This window comes from Giraffa tippelskirchi, chromosome 6 (assembly GCF_054371585.1).
Source record: "Giraffa tippelskirchi isolate mGirTip1 chromosome 6, T2T-mGirTip1v1.2.pri, whole genome shotgun sequence".
Classification (NCBI taxonomy): Eukaryota; Metazoa; Chordata; class Mammalia; order Artiodactyla; family Giraffidae; genus Giraffa; species Giraffa tippelskirchi.
The window spans coordinates 79,813,212-79,835,129 of record NC_137280.1 but is presented as its reverse complement, the minus strand read 5'-3'; the positions used below and the strand labels follow the sequence as shown (position 1 = coordinate 79,835,129).

Genomic DNA, 21,918 nt, shown 5'->3' with positions numbered 1-21,918 from the left:
TGCAATGGTGAATGGTATTGTTTCCTTAATTTCTCTTTCTGTTTTCTCATTATTGGAGTATAGGAATGCAAGGGATTTCTGTGTGTTAATTTTATATCCTGCAACTTTACTATATTCATTGATTAACTCTAGTAATTTTCTAGTAGAGTCTTTAGGGTTTTCTATGTAGAGGATCATGTCATCTGCAAACAGTGAGAGTTTTACTTCTTCTTTTCCTATCTGTATTCCTTTTATTTCTTTTTCCGCTCTGATTGCTGTGGCCAAAACTTCCAAAACTGTGTTGAATAGTAGTGGTGAAAGTGGGCATCCTTGCCTTGTTCCTGACTTTAGGGGAAATGCTTTCAATTTTTCACCATTGAGGGTAATGCTTGCTGTGGGTTTGTCATATATAGCTTTTATTATGTTGAGGTATGTTCCTTCTATTCCTGCTTTCTGGAGGGTTTTTATCATAAATGGATGCTGAATTTTGTCAAAGGCTTTTTCTGCATCTATTGAGATAACCATATGGTTTTTTTCTTTCAATTTGTTAATGTGGTGTATTACATTGATTGATTTGCGGATGTTAAAAAAACCTTGCATTCCTGGGATAAAGCCCACTTGGTCATGATGTATGATCTTTTTAATATGACCAACATCCTTTCTTAATGCTCCCCACAGCCTGGAGGAGGCTGCTGCAGTCTTCTGGTAGGAGATGGAGAGGACTATGAGGGGTATGGCTGAGGGGAGGAATTTGGGGTCTGGCCTTGGAGAGACAGCTGGAATCCTGGGATGAGGTGAAGGATTGCATGAGGCAGAGAATACACTGTGGCCAGCTGCCTCCGGCTCCTTGATCTCACCTGCTTCTTCCTGAAGCTCAGTATTCTGGGGTTTCCTCACAGGCTCCTGAGCTGAGCTGCTCAAGAATAGGGATCTGGAGCCAGGTGACTGGCAAGGCCTGGGCCTGTGAGGTGAGGTGAATTGGGGGCCCCTTCCAGAGTGTCCTGTGTCCCTGTGGCTGGGGAGGAGGGAAGGAGATAACCTGGGTAGGCCTCCCGGAGCTCCCCAGCCCTCAGCCCTGGGCCTGTCATTGTGTCCCAGGCCACTAACCCGTTCTGTGCACCTGCCCCAACCTCTGACCTCTGTGCGGCTGGGGTGCACGGATGGTTCCTGCTGACGTCTTCAGGAGTTTGGTCTAATCCAGGGGATGCCAGACACCGAAGGAGTGTGCTGAGTAGGCCTGAGGGGATCAGGAAGTGCTTCTAGTTAGCTGAAGGGACCCCCAGAACCTCACCCCCACCCCTGTGGAGAGCTTAGATATGGTGTGAGGCAGGGTGGGAGCCTAGGCTTGACTGAAACCCAGATCTTCTTTGCTACCCGCTGTACTACTCAGCCTCTCTGGGGTCTCAGATGGAAAGGGGTAGGCTGGTCTGGAGTAGAGCAGATCCCATTCAAGCCGAACAGGCACACTCCCATGCCTCTGTCAGGCTGCAGGATCCTTGCTGAGGTCCTGGGTTCATAAGGCAGAATTCCTCGAGTTGGGGGAGGCATCTGGGGTGTTGGTTGTTCTGTCTCTGCCTGTCCCCAAGGTTGGACCAAAGGCCACACTGCCAGGACAGGTGAGGCCGGTCCCAGCTGAGCCGGGTCTAGAATCTGAGAGGTCTGATGTGGTCAGGGGCTGGCCAGGATGCCTCACTGCATCTTCAACACAGTTCTCTGTGCTCAGGCCCTGACTTGGAATGGGGTGCACATCACACTCCCTGACTTCTTGACTGGGTGACCTGGTCACATGCCAAGTGGGGGCTCAGCAGCTCCATGATCCATTTGCTCCGGGCCCAGAAATGTGGCTCAGTGTGTGAAGGGCAGAGTGACAGCCCACTGGGAGGACCTCCTGGTGGGCTGTGGGTCCTCCCTTGCTCCATCACTATTCACCCAAACAAGCAAGGCATCTGCCTCACACATGGCTGTCAATACCCACTCACTGGAGCTCACCAAATACCTACTGTGCACCAGCAACTTTCAGCAGGATATGGGGTCTATGGCATGGAAATGGCCCCCAAATCCCCCTCCTGATGTGTGGTCACTGCGTTCCCGGGCCTGAACTGGGACATTACCCTGCGTTCTGGTGGAAGGTCACCAGTGAGAGATGTGAAGTGGATGTGAATACACAGGGTATACCAATGTGTTTATATCAACTCTAAAATTTACAATGTACACATGGTGAAGTGCGTGACTCAAATTTGTCCTGCTGATCGGCCTCATAGCTCTCACCAGGAAGCTGTCCTGATATCAGCAGGATGCTGAAAGGGTATACCCAGGGCTACAGCAGCCAGCCCATCTCACTGAGCAGGATTGGGTCCATTAGTAAAATGGCAAGGGCCACAAGTGGGCTCTGGCCCCTCTCACGCCACCATGATGTCTGCTGGAGATATGAAGCCTCTCAGATCACCTGGAGACAGACTGGGTGTCTATCTCCATGGTGAGGGTGAGACCGTAGCCGCCCAACCTCTTGGATCATTGCCGAGGACAGACAGACTGACCAGCAATGTGACCACCACTGTTCTGACAGCAGGGCCTCCGAGGCATGTGCCACTCATTTGTTTGGAGGCCCTGGGCCCTTCCACGGCTGAGGTTTCACAAAAGGTGGAGAAAGTTCGCCTGGGCCATGTGGTCACTGTGGCAGGTGGCAGGCCACAGGATCACAGTTTGCAAAGCAGTGACGCATGGATGCCTCCACCTCCCACTGGGCTGGCTGGGGCAGGCGGGGCTGCAGAAGGCTGGCTTCTGCTCTTCCTCTCCCTCCTCCTCCTTCTCCAGCTCAGTGCCTCTCATGTCTTCCCCAGAATAGAAGACCTGCAGATTTAAACATGCTGAGGGTGGTGAGAGCCTGCTGGCCTGGCCTGTGGTTGTACACCCCCTGAGACCCCTACCCCAGAGGGGCGTGTGCCATCTTCATGGCTCAGTCCTCAGAGCCCACTGCTGCTCCTCATTTCTGATCCTGCTCGGCTGTATTAACAGGCCGAACAAGAAGAGATGGTGCGTGTCTAACTTTCTAGCATGAGTATGGACTGGGGTTCCAGGCCCTGGGGCACACATCTCAGCTTCCCACGAGGCAATATCCAGCTCTGGGGGGTCATGGTCCATACCCCAGTGCTTGAGTTCCTCCCTAACCTCTAAGACCCTGGTCTGACCTGTCCCCACCCCCATGGAGGGCCTCCCAGGAGGCTGACAACCAGGTATGGATGAAGTCCCTCAGCTCTGACTTGGCCCCAAGTTCCCTACCCCTCCCTCTACCCTGCCCCCCACCCCCCAACCTTGTCTTGGCACATAGACTCACCTTAGAGATTTCCACCTCTCTTTTTCTGTTTGGTTCTCTGGGCTCTCACTTTCATAAGAAGCCAAATAAAGACCTAATCAGAAAACGAAGTGATATGCATTTATGATCAATGATAATAACCTCTTCTACACTCAACAGTCTCACCTGCTTTTTGTTTTTGAATTAAATTGTTATTGGGATGTAACTGCAGATTCACGTGCAATTGTAAGACATAATACAGGGAGATCCATGCACCTTTTACCCAGTTTCTCCCAACAGTAACCAATTGCCAGACTATAGGACAAGATTATCACCAGAATATTGGTGTCAAGTAGTCAAGGTACAGAATATCCTGTCACCACAGGGATCCCTCCTGCTGCCCTTTTACAGCCACACTCAGCTCCCTTCCAGCCCCACTCCTTCCTTAATCCCTGACCACCACTAATCTGTTCCGTGTTATCTTTATTTTGTCATTTCAAGAATGTTATATAAATGGAATCACACAGTATGTAACCTTTTGGGACTGGCTCTTTTCACTCTGTAATTCTCTGGAGATTCATCCATGCTGTAGTGTGTATCAGTGTGGTTCATTCCTTTTTGTAGCTGAATAGTGTTCCATACCACACTTTGTTTAACCATTCACCCACTGAAGGCCGTCTGGGTTGTTTCCAGTGTTTGGCTGTAACAAATTAAGCTTCTGTAAACATTGGTGTATGAGTTTTTGTGAAAAACATGTAAACATTCATTTCTCTGTAATAAACATATGCCCAAGAGAATAACTGCTGAGTCATATAGTAGTTGCATATTTAGTTTTATAAGAAACTCTTTGTCTGGTTCTACATTCTGAAGATTTTCTCTTGATTCTCTTTTTTTTCTAAAAGTTTTATAGTTTTACATTCAAGCCTATGATCCATTTTGAGTTAATTACTGTATAAAATGTGAGGCTTAGGTTGAAGTTCATTTTTTGCCCTATGGAGGTCCAGATACACTTGCATCATTTGTTGCGAAAACTATCTTTCCTTCACTGAATTGCTCTTGCACTTTTGTCAAAAATCACTTGGAATATTCGTGTGGGTTTCTTTCTGGGTCCTCTGTTATCTATTTAAATATTGAATAGCCTTGCATCTCTGGAATAAGGCAACTTGGTCATGATATATAATTATTTTTATATATTGCTGAATTATATTTGCTAGTATTTTCTGAAGGATTTTTTGCATCTGTATTCATGAGGGACATCAGTCTGTATTATCTGTACTGTCTTTGTCTGATTTTGATATCATAGTATTAGCTTCATAAGGCAAACTGGGAAGTTCCCTCCTTTTCATTCTTTTTCTGAAGGAGATGGTACAGAGTCGGTGTTATTTCTTTAAATATTTGGTAGAATTCTCTAGTATAACCATATGGGCTCAGATACTTCACTTTGGAGTGCTTTTAAATGAAAAATTCAATTTTCTTAATAGCTATAGGGCTGTTCGAATTATCTATTTTATGTTGAGTTGTGGAAGTTTGTGTTTATTGAGAAATTGGTCCATTTCACCTAAATTGTCAAATTTACATGCATAGAATTGTTCATAGTAATTTCTTATGTGTCTTTTGATGTTGGCAGAGTCTGTAGTGATATTCTGTTTCATTCCCAATATTAGTAATTTCTGTCTTTCTCTCGTTTTTCCTTGTCAAGATGTTCTTTGCTAGAGGATGGAAATTTTATTATGCTTTTCAAAGAACAAGCTCTTTAATTAAATTTTAAAAATTGTTCTGTTTTCCATTTTATTGATTTCTGTCCTCTTGTGCTCTTATTTCTTTCCTTCTGCTGACTTTTGGTTTATTTTGCTCCTCTTTTTCTAGGTTCTCGGAGTGGGAACTGAGATGATTGATTCAAGGGGTTTCATTTTTTCTCATGTGTGCATGCTGTAAAATTCTCTCAGCCCTGCTTTAGCTATGTCCCACAAATTTTGATAGCATTTCCATTTAGTTCAATTATTTTTTATTTCCCTGAGACTTCTTAACTCATGGATTATTTAGAAGTATGTTGTTTAGATTCTAAGCATTTGGAGATTTTCCTGTTGTCTTCTGTTATTGATTTCTAGTTTGATTCTATTGTGATCAGAGAATATATACCGTATGATTTCAGTTACTTAAATTTGTTGCACTTTGTCTTACGTAGCTCAGGATATGGTTTATCTTGGTATATGTTCTATGGGCAATTGAAAAAAATGTGTATTCTGCTGTAGTTATATGGAATGGTTTATAAATGTTTGTTGGATCCTCTTTGATGGTATTGGTGAGTTCTGCTTTGTCTTTGCTGATTTCCTCCTTAGTTTTTATATCAGTTGTTAAGAGAGGGTGTTTAAGTCACCAATTATATTAATAATTGTGGATCTATTTATTTCTCCTTTCAGTTCTATTGAATTTTGCTTCATAAACATTGCAACTCTATTGCTTGGTGGATACACATTTAGGATTGATACATCTTCTTGGGGGACCGATCATTTTATTATTACATAATGTTCCTCTCTGTCTCTGGAAATTTTCTTTGCTCTGAAGTAATTTATCTTATAGTAATACTGCCATTTCTGCCTTCTTTTGATTAATGTTTCCCCATCATTTTACTTTTTAACCTGTCTATATCATTATATTTGAAAATTAGTTTCATGTAGACAGCATATAGTTGGGTCACATTTTTAATTTACTCTGCCAATTTCTGTATTTGGATCACTTATGTTAATATAAGTATTGACATGTTAGAGCTTAAGTCTGCCTGTTTATTTATTTACTCATGTATTCTTTTCTTTTTGTTCTGTGTTTTGTTTTTCTTTTCTTGTGGGTTCCTTAAACAGTTTCTAGAATTCCATTTTGGCTTATCTACAGTAAGTTCCTAAAGGATATTTTCACTGGATATAAAATTATGGGTTGACAGTTGTTTTCTTTCAGCACTTGAAAAATGTGCCACTGCCTCTGGCTGTGGTATCTGATGATGAACCTGATGTCATTTCCCTCTCAGTACTTTCGCTGAGTAAGATCGCTTCTTTTTCCTTAGTTTCCAGATGTTTGATTATGATGTGCCTCGGTATGGGTTTCTTTTGGTTTATCCTGTTTGGGATTCACTAGGCTTCTTGAATCTGTAGGTTTATGTCTTTTCCACTTTGGGAAATTTCTTGCCATTACGTCTTTGAGTACTTTTCAACCATACCCAGTTTGTCCTTTCCTTCCCAGACTCTGATGATATGAGTGCTAGGTCTTTTGTTATAGTCCCACTGGCCCCTCAGGCTTGGCTCAGTCTATTTTTTCTCTGTGGTTAAGATTGTACAGTTTCTATTGTTCTGTCTTTCAGCTCACTGATTCCTCTGTCCTCTCCATTAGCTATTGAACCCACCCATTCAGTTTCCTTATTTCAGTTGTCGCATTTTTCAGTTCTAAAGTTTCCATCTGACTCTTCTGTATATCTTCTACATCTCTGCTGAGATTTTCTCTATCTTCTCTTGTGTCAGGGAGCCAGGGGTTAATTGGATTGTCAGCACGCCCTGTTGGGAGAGGTCTGATGGACTGAGGGCAGGGCCAGGCTTTTCTCAGAGGCTTTGACTGTCCCAACTGGGGCCTAATGCATCTTATGTTCCTTTTCTTGATTTTCTCAGCCTTATTTTGTGTGTGTGTGTGTTGTGGGGTGGGGGGATGAGGATGGAGGGAAGGATAGGAAGAAAGGAGGGTCAAAATGGAAGGTGCTTCCCTCTAAGGGCATTCCAGAAGGACCAGGATTTTACTTGTATGTTCATGGCAGTCTGTTTGACTGGCAGTTAGCAGACTCTCTAGAAATATTGTTGATTAAAGGAGTGAATGAAACGCGTCCCCCCAAACCTCTCCTCTTCTTGCCCCTAGACTCTCCCCACCTTTCTCCTAATGTACCTCTGACACATTTTATTGCCCACGTTCCACTGACTAATGACAACAATCATCATAATAATTAGTGTAGTAGGTTGAATAATGGCCCCAGAGATACAGGTCCTAATCCCCTGAATATGGTCAAAAGGGACTTCACAAATATGATTTAGTTAAGGATCTAGATAGAGATGAGGAGATTATCTGTCCTGGATTATCTGGGTGGGTCCTAACTGCAATCACAAGTATCCTTACAAGAGGAAAAGAGGGCGATTTGACTTCAGAAGGCAATACGATGGTGGAAGCAGAGGTTGGCATAAGAAGAATATGGAAGAAGGGGCCACAAACCAAGGAATTCAGGCAGGCAGCCACTAGAAGTTGTAAAAAGCCAGGAAATGGATTTCCCCCCAACGCCTCCAGAAATAACCAGTTCTGCCAACACCTCAATTTTAGCACAGTAGAACTGATTTCAGACTTTCTAACTTCTGTAGTCATAACAGGATAAATTTGTGTTGTTCTGAGCCACCAAATTTGTGGTGATCTGTCACAACATCAATAAGAAACAAATACAACTAGTACTGATTGAATGTAGTCCTGTGGGCTTTGCTGGTGTCATGTCAATTAATTCTCACCATGGCCCTAGGAAGTAGTTTCTCTCATTACCCAACTTTATAGATGCAATAGGTGCCAATAGGTAACACTGCTTCTGGGGTGGGAGCACCCAGGCTGGTAAGCTTATCATTATGTGCGGTAGGGGAGACTCTAGATATGGGTGAGACCACCCCAAATTTACTAACTTCAAAATATAAAAAATAAAATGGCCAAATTGAAAGTATTAATTCAGAAGCAAATCACTAAAAAATTAGTTCCCTTAATTTTTTATTTTTGGCAGATGATGTTTTCTTGAGCATGGGTGTGGGTCCATGTGTAGAATGCCTGCCATGATGAGTATCAGGCCTCCTGTGTGCTAAGCCCAGGACCTCCCAGGGTGGTCCCATGACATCCTGCATCCAGAAAGCAGCTAACCATGGGGCCACACTGCCCCCGCAAGGGTCATCAACTCAGCCCCAGATGACTATTTGCTTTTCCATTACTTTCTCTTTCTGGAGGAGGCAGCTCCGGGAGTATACTCAGTAAATGCATAAGCAAATCTGTTGTATCTGACAAATGATCAGATGGAAACGGTAAGCTACTTAAGGGGACAGACATCAACAGTGCTCGGGAGAATGGATGCCTCATTTCATGATGGTGTCTGTTACACATGCACACACACGTACACAGGTACTCACATTGCACACATACATATACACACAAACACCAGCTGTGAAAAGACCCACAGTCAGCCTAGTGCTTTACCATCTTGACATGAGCCCTGGGAGGGCTGTTTTTATCATCATGCCCACTTTCCTGATGGGAGAATTAGGGTCAAACATCGTTCAGATTTACAATGTCCAACAGCGTCCAAACTGTGCCCAGGGAGAAGCCTGACCTTGGGGGCACAACTTGCATCTCCCCAGGCCTTGTCCTGTGCTCTGGAGGCAGCAATTATCCAGTTGGGGGATGCAGTCTCCTCTGCTTCCTCCAAGAACCAGCACACTTGGGTGTGGAGCATCCCTGCTCACAGCAAGAGCACTGAACAGTGCTGTGACTAAGAGGCTGCCCACAAGTTTCATGGCTGAGGGTGAGGGAGGCCAGGGGCTGCCTTACCATCCTCACTGAAGACGGGGGCAGTGTGCAGGTAGTGAGTGATGCTGAGGTCTTGCTCGAAGGGACACTCCACTTGTTTCCAGGTGATGAACTCTCCTACTTGCTTGGCCAGCTCCAGGAATTTCTGCCAAGGACATAGAGACATAAAATGTAGGCACCCTTAGTGCCTGGAGGACACCTGTGACAGCGGGGCTGGCCCTGGCTCGTCCTGTCTCATCACTCCCAGTGAGGCCTGCTTCTAGGGTGGGCAGAGTGGGCAGAAAATGACAGAGTCACTCATCAGGAAATCTGGATGCTGGTCATATCTCTTTATGCTCTGTGAAGAATTTGCCACACCCAATACCTAAGGCTCATCCAACTCTTTTGTCTTGGGGAAAGAGCAGTCTTGGGCTATGGCCATCAGCAGTGCATTAAGCTAGAGGTGACTACTGCCTTAGTTTCATTCTGCTTATTTTTGTGGTTATCTCAACTTATGGCAAGTGATATATCCCTACTTACAGCAAGTCTGAGATGTAAATGCATTTAAATAAATGTATTTAAATAAAATTTAACTCATTTAAGTAGAATTTTGAGTAAAATTTAAATACATTTATTTAAAATTTTAAAAACTGGTACCTTAAAGAAGGCTTTTTATTTTTTTTATTTTTTTTTTTTTTTATAAATTTATTTATTTTACTTGGGGGCTAATTACTTTACAATATTGTAATAGTTTTTGCCATACATTGACAAGAATCAGCCATGGGTTTACATGTGTTCCCCTTCCCGAACCCCCCACCCACCTCCCTCCCCCTCCCATCCCTCTGGATCATCCCACTGCCCCGGCCCCGAGCCCTTGTCACATGCATCGAACATGGAATGGTGCTCTGTTTCACATATGACAATACACATGTCTCAATGCCATTCTCCCAGAACGTCCCACCCTCACCTTCTCCCTCAGAGTCCATAAAATTGTTCCATGCATCTGTGTCTCTCATTCTGTCCCGCATATAGGGTTATCGTTACCATCTTTCAGATTCCATATATATGCATTAGTATACTGTATTGTTGTTTTTCTTTCTGGCTTACTTCACTCTGTATAATGGGCTCCAGTTTCATCCATCTCAGTAGAACCGGTTCAAATGTATTTTTTTTAATGGCTGAGTAATATTCCATTGTGTATATGTACCACAGCTTCCTTATCCATTCATCTGCTGATGGACATCTAGGTTGCTTCCATGTCCTGGCTATTGTAAACAGTGCTGCGATGAACATTGGGGTACACGCGTCTCTTTCAATTCTGGTTTCCTCGGTGTATATGCCCAGCAGTGGGATTGCTGGGTCATATGGCAGTTCTATTCCCAGTTTTTTAAGGAATCTCCACACTGTTCTCCATAGTGGCTGTACTAGTTTGCATTCCCACCAACAGTGTAAGAGGGTTCCCTTTTCTCCACACCCTCTCCAGCATTTATTGCTTGTAGACTTTTGGATAGCAGCCATTCTGACTGGTGTGAAATGATACCTCATTGTGGTTTTGATTTGCATTTCTCTAATAATGAGTGATGTTGAGCATCTTTTCATGTGTTTGTTAGCCATCTGTATGTCTTCTTTGGAGAAATGTCTGTTTAGTTCTTTGGCCCATTTTTTGATTGGGTCATTTATTTTTCGGGAATTCAGCTGCAGAAGTTGCTTGTATATTTTTGAGATTAATTGTTTGTCTGTTGCTTCATTTGCTATTATTTTCTCCCATTCTGAAGGCTGTCTTTTCACCTTGTTTATAGTTTCCTTTGTTGTGCAAAAGCTTTTAATTTTAATTAGGTCCCATTTGTTTATTTTTGCTTTTATTTCCAATATTCTGGGAGGTGGGTCATGGAGGATCCTGCTGTGATTTATGTCGGAGAGTGTTTTGCCTATGTTTTCCTCTAGGAGTTTTATTGTTTCTGGTCTTACGTTTAGATCTTTAATCCATTTTGAGTTTATTTTTGTGTACGGTGTTAGGAAGTGTTCTAGTTTCATTCTTTTACAAGTGGTTGACCAGTTTTCCCAGCACCACTTGTTAAAGAGGTTGTCTTTTCTCCATTGTATATTCTTGCCTCCTTTGTCAAAGATAAGGTGTCCATATGTGCGTGGGTTTATCTCTGGGCTTTCTATTTTGTTCCATTGATCTATATTTCTATCTTTGTGCCAGTACCATACTGTCTTGATGACTGTGGCTTTGTAGTAGAGTCTGAAGTCAGGCAGGTTGATTCCTCCAGTTCCATTCTTCTTCCTCAAGATTGCTTTGGCTATTCGAGGTTTCTTATATTTCCATACAAATTGTGAGATGATTTGTTCTAGTTCTGTGAAAAATACCATTGGTAGCTTGATAGGGATTGCATTGAATCTGTAGATTGCTTTGGGTAGAATACTCATTTTCACTATATTAATTCTTCCAATCCATGAACACGGTATATTTCTCCATCTGTTTGTGTCCTCTTTGATTTCTTTCATCAGTGTTTTATAGTTTTCTATATATAAGTCTTTTGTTTCTTTAGGTAGATATATTCCTAAGTATTTTATTCTTTTTGATGCAATGGTGAATGGTATTGTTTCCTTAATTTCTCTTTCTGTTTTCTCATTATTGGAGTATAGGAATGCAAGGGATTTCTGTGTGTTAATTTTATATCCTGCAACTTTACTATATTCATTGATCAACTCTAGTAATTTTCTAGTAGAGTCTTTAGGGTTTTCTATGTAGAGGATCATGTCATCTGCAAACAGTGAGAGTTTTACTTCTTCTTTTCCTATCTGTATTCCTTTTATTTCTTTTTCAGCTCTGATTGCTGTGGCCAAAACTTCCAAAACTATGTTGAATAGTAGTGGTGAAAGTGGGCATCCTTGCCTTGTTCCTGACTTTAGGGGAAATGCTTTCAATTTTTCACCATTGAGGATAATGTTTGCTGTGGGTTTGTCATATATAGCTTTTATTATGTTGAGATATGTTCCTTCTATTCCTGCTTTCTGGAGGGTTTTAATCATAAATGGATGCTGAATTTTGTCAAAGGCTTTTTCTGCATCTATTGAGATAACCATATGGTTTTTTTCTTTCAATTTGTTAATGTGGTGTATTACATTGATTGATTTGCGGATGTTAAAAAAACCTTGCATTCCTGGGATAAAGCCCACTTGGTCATGATGTATGATCTTTTTAATATGATGTTGGATTCTGTTTGCTAGAATTTTATTAAGGATTTTTGCATCTATGTTCATCAGTGATATTGGCCTGTAGTTTTCCTTTTTTGTGACATCTTTGTCTAGTTTTGGAATTAGGGTGATGGTGGCCTCATAGAATGAGTTTGGAAGTTTACCATCTTCTGCAATTTTCTGGAAGAGTTTGAGCAGGATAGGTGTTAGCTCTTCTCTAAATTTTTGGTAGAATTCCGCTGTGAAGCCGTCTGGTCCTGGGCTTTTGTTTGCTGGAAGATTTCTGATTACACTTTCGATTTCCGTGCTTGTGATGGGTCTGTTAAGATCTTCTATTTCTTCCTGGTTCAGTTTTGGAAAGTTATACTTTTCTAAGAATTTGTCCATTTCTTCCAAGTTGTCCATTTTATTGGCATATAGCTGTTGGTAGTAGTCTCTTATGATCCTTTGTATTTCTGTGGAATCTGTTGTGATCTCTCCATTTTCATTTCTCATTTTGTTGATCTGATTCTTCTCCCTTTGTTTCTTGATGAGTCTGGCTAATGGCTTATCAATTTTGTTTATCTTCTCGAAAAACCAGCTTTTAGTTTTGTTGATTTTTGCTATGGTCTCTTTTGTTTCTTTTGCATTTATTTCTGCCCTAATTTTTAAGATTTCTTTCCTTCTACTGACCCTGGGGTTTTTCATTTCTTCCTTCTCTAGTTGCTTTAGGTGTAGAGTTAGTTGATTTATTTGATTTTTTTCTTGTTTCTTGAGGTACGCCTGTATTGCTATGAACCTTCCCCTTAGTATTGCTTTTACAGTGTCCCATAGGTTTTGGGTTGTTGTGTTTTCATTTTCATTCGTTTCTATGCATAATTTTATTTCTTTTTTGATTTCTTCTGTGATTTGTTGGTTATTCAGAAGCGTGTTGTTTAGCCTCCATATGTTGGAACTTTTAATAGTTTTTTTCCTGTAATTGAGGTCTAATCTTACTGCATTGTGGTCAGAGAAGATGGCTGGGACGATTTCAATTTTTTTGAATATACCAAGGCTAGATTTATGGCCCAGGATGTGATCTATCCTGGAGAAAGTTCCATGTGCACTTGAGAAAAAGGTAAAATTGATTGTTTTGGGGTGGAAACTCCTGTAAATATCAATTAAATCTAATTTGTCTATTGTATCATTTAAAGTTTGTGTTTCCTTGTTAATTTTCTGTTTAGTTGATCTATCCATATGCGTGAGTGGAGTATTAAAGTCTCCCACTATTATTGTGTTATTGTTAATTTCCCCTTTCATACTTGTTAGTATTTGCCTTATATATTGTGGTGCTCCTATGTTGGGTGCATATATATTTATGATTGTTACGTCTTCTTCTTGAATTGATCCTTTGATCTTTATGTAGTGTCCTTCTTTGTCCCTTTTCACATCCTTTATTTTAAAGTCTATTTTATCTGAAATGAGTATTGCGACTCCTGCTTTCTTTTGGTCTCCGTTTGCATGGAATATGTTTTTCCATCCTTTCACTTTCAGCCTGTGTGTGTCCCTAGTTTTGAGGTGGGTCTCTTGTAGACAGCATATATAGGGGTCTTGTTTTTGTATCCATTCAGCAACCCTTTGCCTTTTGGTTGGGGCATTCAACCCATTTACATTTAAGGTAATTATTGATAAGTATGATCCCGTTGCCATTTACTTTGTTGTTTTGAGTTCGTGTTGAAACATCCTTTCTGTGTTTCCTGTTTAGAGAAGATCCTTTAGCATTTGCTGGAGAGCTGGTTTGGTGGTGCTGAATTCCCTCAGCTCTTGCTTGTCTGTAAAGCTTTTGAATTCTCCTTCATATCTGAATGAGATCCTTGCTGGGTACAGTAATCTGGGTTGTAGATTATTCTCTTTCATTACTTTAAGTATGTCCTGCCATTCCCTTCTAGCCTGAAGGGTTTCTATTGAAAGATCAGCTGTTATCCTTATGGGGATCCCCTTGTGTGTTATTTGTTGTTTTTCCCTTGCTGCTTTTAATATTTGTTCTTTGTGTTTGATCTTTGTTAATTTGATTAATATGTGTCTTGGGGTGTTTCGCCTTGGGTTTATCCTGTTTGGAACTCTCTGGGTTTCTTGGACTTCTGTGACTATTTCTTTCCTCAATTTAGGGAAATTCTCAACTATTATCTCCTCGAGTATTTTTTCATGGCCTTTCCTTTTATCTTCTTCTTCTGGGACTCCTATGATTCGAATGTTGGGGCGTTTCATATTGTCCCAGAGGTCCCGGAGGTTTTCCTCATTTCTTTTGATTCTTTTTTCTTTTTTCCTCTCTGCTTCGTTTATTTCCATCATTCTATCTTCTACCTCACTTATCCTATCTTCTGCCTCCGTTATTCTACTGTTGGTTCCCTCCAGAGTGTCTTTTATCTCCTTTATTTCATTATTCATTCTATATTGATTCCTTTTTATTTCTTCTAAGTCCTTGATAAACATTTCTTGCATCTTCTCAATCTTTGTCTCCAGGCTATTTATCTGTAACTCCATTTTGCTTTCAAGATTTTGGATCATTTTTATTATCCTTATTCTAAATTCTTTTTCGGATAGATTCCCTATCTCCTCCTCTTTTGTTTGGCTTTGTGGGCATTTCTCATTTTCCTTTACTTGCTGAGTATTTCTCTGCCTTTTCATCTTGTTTAGATTGCTGTGTTAGGCGTGGCCCTTCTGTATTCTGGTAGTATGAAGTTCCTCTTTGTTGTGGAGGTTCCTCACTGCGGTTGGGGTTGGACAGGTGGCTTGTCAAGGTTTCCTGGTTGGGGGAGCTTGTGTCGGTGTTCTGGTGGGTGGAGCTGGATTTCTGCTCTCTTGAGTGTAATGGAGTGACCAGTATTAATTTTTGAGATGTCTATGGATTTGGTGTGCCTCTGGGCAGCCTGTATATTGATGCTCAGGTCTATGTTCCTGCGTTGCTGGAGAATTTGCGTGGTATGTCTTGCTCTGGAACTTATTATCTCTTGGGTGGAGCTTGGTTTCAGTGAATTTATGGAGGCTATTGGATGGTCTCTTATTAATTAATGTTTCCCCTGGCTTTCAGTCTTATTCTTGCAGTAGCCTCAAGACTTCTCCTTCCATACAGCCTCAATAATAAAACTTTTAGGTTAATGGTGAAAAGATTCTCCACAGTGAGGGATACCCAGAAAGGTTCACTGAGTTACATGGAGAGATGAGGTGGGGGGGGTGGGTTGAAGTGACCAGGAGGGGAAGAGGGGAATTCAAATGTGGAGAGAGCAATCTAGCCAGTAAGCACTTCCCTCTGTGCTTTCCACAGTTTGGAACCCTCAAGAGTGATTCACAGAGATACATAGAGAGGGGGGAGGAAGGTAACAGAGGTGAGCATGAGTAGAAAGGGAGGAATTAAGAGGGGAGAGAGAGATCTGGGCAGTATCCTGTTCCTGAAGTGTTCTGCGGTACCCAGAACACCCTCAGAGATTCACAGAATTGGGTTGAGAAGAGAAGGAGGAGGGTGGGAGATAGAGGTTCCCTGGGGGAGAAGAAAGAGCATCAATAGGGGGAGAGAGTGATCAGGCCAGTGATCACACTCCTGAGTAAAAATGGGTCCTAAAGATTGGGTTCTTAAATGTACAAAGTTGATATCAAATATGTAAAACACAGATTAAAAATCTAGAGTAGAGGTTAGACTCTTATAAAACTTACAATCTAAAAAAAAAAAAAAAGAAAAAAGAAAAAAGGGAACAGTGTAAAAAGAAAAAAAAACAGTAAAACAGTAAAAAAAGAAACAGTAAAAAAATGTAGAACAGGAAAAAAACATTGAAAAAAAAAAACACAAAAGGTATAAGATATATGTATGTAGTTTGCTTCAAAAATAGGGGTTTTTGTTTTTTTTTTTTGCAAGTTAATAGTGGGTTATGAAAATGAAAGTTAAAGGTGTAATAGAGGACTCTTTTGAAGATAATGCGCAGTTTTTGTGAAAGCCTGACGTCCTCAGCCAGCCTTCAGAAGTAGTTTTGTGAAGTTTGGTCAGCGTTCAGATGTTCTTTCGATAAATTTGTGGAGGAGAGAGTGGTCTCCCCGTCCTATTCCTCCGCCATCTTCTGCTCTCCAAGAAGGCTTTTTAAATACTAAGTTGTGTCTGGGTGAGAACCCCACTCTGCGGCTTCATCTGATCAGCCTTGGTGTCTGCCTCTAGCCCCCGCTGCCCACACCCAGGGATCTGCGGCCACTTAAGTACTTTGCCTTCTTGTCCAACTACCCACCATTCCTCCTAGGCCTTGGTTATGAGGACCAGTTCAGGAAAGGCAAAAGACAGGGTGTGCATTGTGAACTCCCTGGCTCCCTTAGCCCCTGTGGTCTCTCCCAAGTCCAGCCTCTTCCTTGTTGCCTGCAGCCTGGACTGTTCGCCTGGGATACAGCACCCAGGCCACCTGCTGGACTGGGCTTCGTCCAGCTATGCCAAGCCCTCAGGGGTCATCAGGCCTGTGGGTAGCATGTGCAGACCTGCTGGGGTGTCCAGGTGAGGCCCACAGCAGAGGCAGCTCCAGGTGAGAGAGTCCAGGCATTCACTGTGGGCCCTGTCAGTAGGAGATAGTGGCAGAGCCCTTGGCCAGCTTTGCTGCATGTCCACTCCTCCCAGGCCCTCTGTGTGGTCATGGTGGAAGCCCTGTTCCATGGTGGGAGAGACTGAGATTTGGACAGAGTGAGGGGCCAGCCCAGAACTGCTACCACTTGGAGAATGAGTGGGGCTGTACTAGGGTAGGGCTGGGCCTCTTGCAGGAGAAAAGCCCCTGCTTTCCTGTGGATTGGGAATCACTGCTCATGCAATGCCCTGTCTGCCTCAGTGACCATCTGCTGTCACTAGCCTGTGCCCTTGGGACTCCTCTTCCATTCCTCCCCTTCCATGCCGAGCCCACAAGCTATTTTGAGACACATGTGCTGGGTGAGTCTGTGTGTCGGGTCAAGACATGGAGTGGATCAGCCTGGCCTTGCTTCTAAAGAGCTTGGGGACTTGAGTGCTGTAACTGATGGATAACAGCCCACTATATAAAGGGACTCCCTCTGCCTGTGAGGTCGATGGGGGCTTCCTGGAGGAGGGAAGAACACTTGAGCTGCTAGTGATGAGTGATCTGTGGAGGGAGAGGAAGTCTTTATTTCCTTCTTTCCACTTTGCCTGATCACTTCCTCCTGCTGCTAAGGGCCCCTCCTTTGGAAGGCCTCTCCTGACCTTGAACTGTGCTCCTATGCAGCTCCTGTCACAGCACCTCATCAGTTGTCACTGTGGGTCTGCACGGCTCTCTCTCTCACCAGCCTGGTGCTTCCTAAGGGCTGAAAATTATGCTACTTCATCTGTGATGGGCATAAGGCCTCTACAGAGTGGGGATCCATGTGTTCATGAGCCTCAGTCTCCTCCTGTGGAAGATGCGGAGAGACCCCCAACAGCCCCGCCCTGATGCTGGCTGCAAACTGCTGAACTCCACCTCAGAGTCCTACATTAATCCAACCGCTCGGGGCCAGAACTTCTGCTCTGGGAGCTCTTATCAGTCTGCCTAACTTGGTGGCAGGCCCTCCAAGGCCCTGGACCCTACCTCAAAGTTGACATGTCCACTGGGGAGGCGGTTGGCACAGCCCTCATTTAGGAAGTAGATGTCCTTGATGAGCAGGCTGAAGAAGGGGATGACGATCTGGAAGGGAGAGGGTGCAGGTCAGCCCTCAGCTGGCCTCCCCACAGCGGCTGCACAGGAGAGAGGCAGCCTTGGCAGCAGCCCCCTGCCCCAGGGCCCTCAGATGCCCCCATGCAGAGGGCAAGAGAGACTTCCCGGGCAAGGCTGCCCAGCCTCAGAGACCCACGGGTTATATACTACCTAGTATGCACCATGGTGGGGTGTAGTGTGGAAACCACAAAGAAAGGAGGCACAAACTGGAGCCAGACTATTTTCTCCCAGGCCCCATCAGACCCCAGTGCTGACTGAGCTCTTGCTGTATACAATGCCACTCCCCCCTCATGTTGGGGCCAAGGGAAAGATGCAGAGTTTCAGTGGCCTTTGAACGTTTCTCCCATCGTCTGTTGGGAGAGGCCAGTGGGAGCTTCCCCCCACAGGTCACGGGTCCACAGACAGGCCTCCCCACTCATGTGCCCACACTGCTAAATATAAAATAAATATTAAAACAAGAATCAATAGATGGAAATAGAACAAGTTTTTTAAAAGTTTTGGTTTTATGAATTAAAAACATGGAATGTGAATCATCTGTTGTGAAATTCTGTGGCCTCCTTTACAAATATATTTAATAATTTGCTACTCCATGTCTTTCTTGAAGCTAAAGATCTGATCCTGACATACCAGGGCAAGGCCAGGAAACATCCCTACTCCAGCTCCTGAAGGGACGGGCTTCTGCACTCAGCCTGAGAAGGTCAGGTCTCTGTTTCACTGTCAGATGTCTTGTTTCTCCCTCCTTATTCTGCACCTGGTGACCCCAGGTGGTGCCAGTGGTAAAGAACCTGCCTGCAAATGCAGGAGACCTAAGAGATGCAGGTTCAATCCCTGGGTGGGGAAGATCCCCTGGAGAAGGCATGGCAACCCACTCCAGTATTCATTCTTGCCTGGAGAATCCCATGGACAGAGGAGCCTGGTGGGCTACAGTCCACAGGGTCACACAGAGTCAGACATGACTGGAGTGACTTAGCACTTAGCACAAAGAAAGGAGACCAACTGCTCACAGCTCAGACTACTGTTGGGGGATCAGTTGGGTCTACCTTATGTGTGGATTGAATCGTGCCCCTCAGAAAAGGCATGTTCACATCCTAAATGCCAGTGCTCACAAATGGGAACTTATTTGGAGATACAGTCTTGCTATGGATGGAATCAAGTGGAGATGAGGTCACACTGGATTATGTGGGCAGGTATTTTTATAAAAAGAGGTAAACTTGGACATATACCATCTGTTTCACATAGTCATGTGAGAACAGAGACAGGTAGGAGTGACGCAGTCACTAGCCAAGGAATGCCTGTGGCCATCGGAAACCGGGAGAGGCAAAGAAGGATCCTTCCACAGAGCCTCTGGAGAAAGCGTGGCCCTGCCAACCTTGATTTTAGCCTCTGTCCTCTGGAACTGTGAGACAGTACATTTCTGTTGTTGTCAGCTACCTAGTTTATGTGCTGTGCTTTGCCAGCCCAGGAAATAACACATCTGCTCTGCCCTCAGGTTCCAGAGCTGGGCACATGTGGCCAGTCTAGCTACAGCCAGCTTCCAGCCCGACACTCAAGTCCTGATACTTCTGGCTCGGGGAATGCCTAGATCATTCCCCATCCAAGCCGACAAGGGCTTTGAAGTGAGAACCTGAGCACTGACCACTTGGCAGAGCATAGAAGCATGGATGGCTCAGCTGGGCAGGGCAGAGGGGGAAACTGAGGCCCATAGAGTGTCAGAGCCTGGCACAAGGTCATCTAGCTAGTGACCACTAAGCCAGGAGCAGAGCCAGGCTCACTAGGGTTTGTCAACAGCAGGAGTTTCCCGGAATGCAGAACTTGTGGTGCTAAACCTGGGGCAGTCCCAGGCAAACCAGGGTGAACTGGTTACCTTAGATTTTTTTTTTTTTTCCTCTTGTTGCAGAGTGTCTTCCAATCACCAGATACTGAGCAAACTGGGAACGGAATGGGTACCTCTGCCAGGCTTGCTTTCCCTCCTGACTCCGAAGCTGGCAGAATACAAGCTATTCTCCAGATGCGATCCTGGGAGGTTGTTACCTTAGATTTATGTCAATTCAGCAACCATTTGCTCATGTCTTCTCTGCGCCAGGGCTTGGAGACAGTGAGAGCATGTCACAAATATTCATTCCCGATACCAGTATGGTAGGAGACAACCCACAAAATGAGGGACATCTTTGCCATTCCCCATGCCGTGTTTAGACCCTTTCTGTCTCCACTTACACCCTGGTCACAGGGGCATCAGTGGTGGGCCTGAGCACTTCATGTGCTAAACTGTATACAGATGGGATCACATTGCTTCCTCATCACTGTCCTGTGAAGTAGGGCTCTTATTACCCCATCTCACAGATGAGGAAGCTGAGACTCAGGTTAAGTAACTCATGGTGGTGGTTTAGTCGCTCAGTCGTGTCCAACTCTTGCGACCCCATGGGCTAGACTGTAGCCTCCCGGGCTCCTCTGTCCATGGGATTCTCCAGGCAAGAATGCTGGAGTGGGCTGCCATTTCTTTCTCCAGGGGGTCTTCCTGACCCCGGGATTGAACCTGCGCCTCCTGCATTACAGGCAGATTCTTTACTAACTGAGCTCATACAGCGGTAAGCAGTGGATGCAGGACTAGGACCAGGTGGCCCTGCTCCAGAGCCCTGTCCTGTCCCCCTCCTCACCAGGCCAGGAGGGAGGGTGGTCTCCATCCGTCTCCAGCCCCTCACTGTGGTGCTGAGTTCCTAGTGCAGTTCTGGGGTGTGATGGATAAATCGAGCTGGAATGGGGAGCCCTGCTGAGATGGACAGAGGGTGGGGATTAAGGGCAGTGGGGCTCTGGGGACAGCCATGGCTCCTTGGGTACCTGGTGCCGGCTTTGTGGAGGCAGGGCCGTTGGAGCGGCCCTCAGGGTGGAAGCATTTCCCACGTGTGAGAATTTTTCACCATTTCTGTCTGTCCTCAGGACTGTAAACCTGTGCCCTTGTTTTATGGACCTGAGCAGTTCCATCAGAAGCCAGCTCAACACAGAAGTCACTCAGAGAGACCTGCGTGGAGGGGGCTTCATGACAGACACGAGGGGAGTGGAAGGGGTGGAAGGAGCCAGCCATGGGCAGGAGGAGAGCACAGAGTGAACTTCTGGCCTCCAAGTTTCGGCCTGGGGCACTGCAGGGCGGTGGTAGCACCTCCAAACTTCCTTCCCTCCTCCCCGCCTTCATTTCCACCCTCTACCTTCCTTCCAACCCCTAGCCTTCCATCCTTCCTTCCACCTTTCCTCCCTCCCTTCCTCGCACCCTTCCACCCATCTACGTATCCTTCTTCCAGCCATTCTTCCATTGACCCCGTCCATCCATCTAGCTACCAGTTAGAGCTGCTGGGGAGTGTGTTGATCTGTTTGGGGAAACGGTGAGTTCCTGATACTGGAGGCATTGAAGCAATTGACATGACTATCTATTACAGAGGTTGTTCAAGGGCAGGGATTGGACCAAGTGACCTTCCAGTCCCCACCTAGGATCTCTGATAGAGCCCTCCTGAGCCCAGGTGGTCTGGGCTCTGAGGGAGGAGCTCTGAGGGCTAGGCAAGCCTCTGACCTACCTTCTCCCGGCTGCTGTGGGCAGTCAGGGAGCGGTGGGCTGCCCCTCGCAGGGCTGTTCTATAGTTGCAGAAATTGCCTGTTGGGTCCATCTGGTGCTGGAAGGAGACAGGGAGGCATTTGCGCAACTGTGTCCTGGGGATGGCTGGCGGCCCCCAGCGCCCAGCAGCCTTGCTTACCTCGAGGATGAAAAACTTGTCTGTCTTCACTTTGGCCCAAGTCTTCTTCAGCCTGGAGACTGGGCTCATGTTCATGCCCACTGGAAGAGGGATGGCTGAGCTGGGGGCAGGGCCAGGCTGGCAGGGCTCTTCTGAGCTGCATAGTTTTATTGCTACACAGTTCCTCCACGAAGCCCCCGGCTGGCTGATCCCCTAATCTTCTCAGACTGCAGCCTGACCAGGGCTGACATTTGTAGGAGCCTCAGCCTTCCAGATGGGGGGTTGTTGCTGCTGCTAAGTCGCTTCAGTTGTGTCTGACTCTGTGCGACCCCATAGACGGCAGCCCACCAGGCTCCCCCGTCCCTGGGATTCTCCAGGCAAGAACACTGGAGTGGGTTGCCATTTCCTTCTCCAATGCATGAAAGTGAAAAGTGAAAATTGAAAATGAAGCCGCTCAGTCATGTCCGACTCTTGGTGACCCCATGGC

The 21,918-nt window shown here is 44.8% G+C and overlaps 1 protein-coding gene and 1 non-coding gene across 2 annotated transcripts in view; both read right to left on the bottom strand.

Annotated features, from left to right (window-relative positions):
* Window positions 1-2,804: 2,804 nt before the first annotated feature.
* RASGEF1C (RasGEF domain family member 1C) overlaps window positions 2,805-21,918 on the bottom strand; it is a 96,247-nt gene continuing 77,133 nt past the window's right edge. Inside the window, exons 9-14 of the mRNA XM_081497600.1 lie at window positions 21,453-21,532; window positions 21,276-21,371; window positions 17,587-17,682; window positions 8,873-8,996; window positions 3,314-3,386; window positions 2,805-2,829 (exon numbers count right to left, since the gene is read on the bottom strand). Of these exons, the coding sequence (XP_081353726.1) occupies window positions 2,805-2,829; window positions 3,314-3,386; window positions 8,873-8,996; window positions 17,587-17,682; window positions 21,276-21,371; window positions 21,453-21,532 (494 nt within the window). The remainder of the gene's footprint in view (window positions 2,830-3,313; window positions 3,387-8,872; window positions 8,997-17,586; window positions 17,683-21,275; window positions 21,372-21,452; window positions 21,533-21,918) is intronic.
* LOC145511828 (small nucleolar RNA SNORA7) lies at window positions 19,599-19,738 on the bottom strand. The gene has a single exon (XR_014058203.1). It is a non-coding gene; the product is annotated as a small nucleolar RNA SNORA7 (small nucleolar RNA).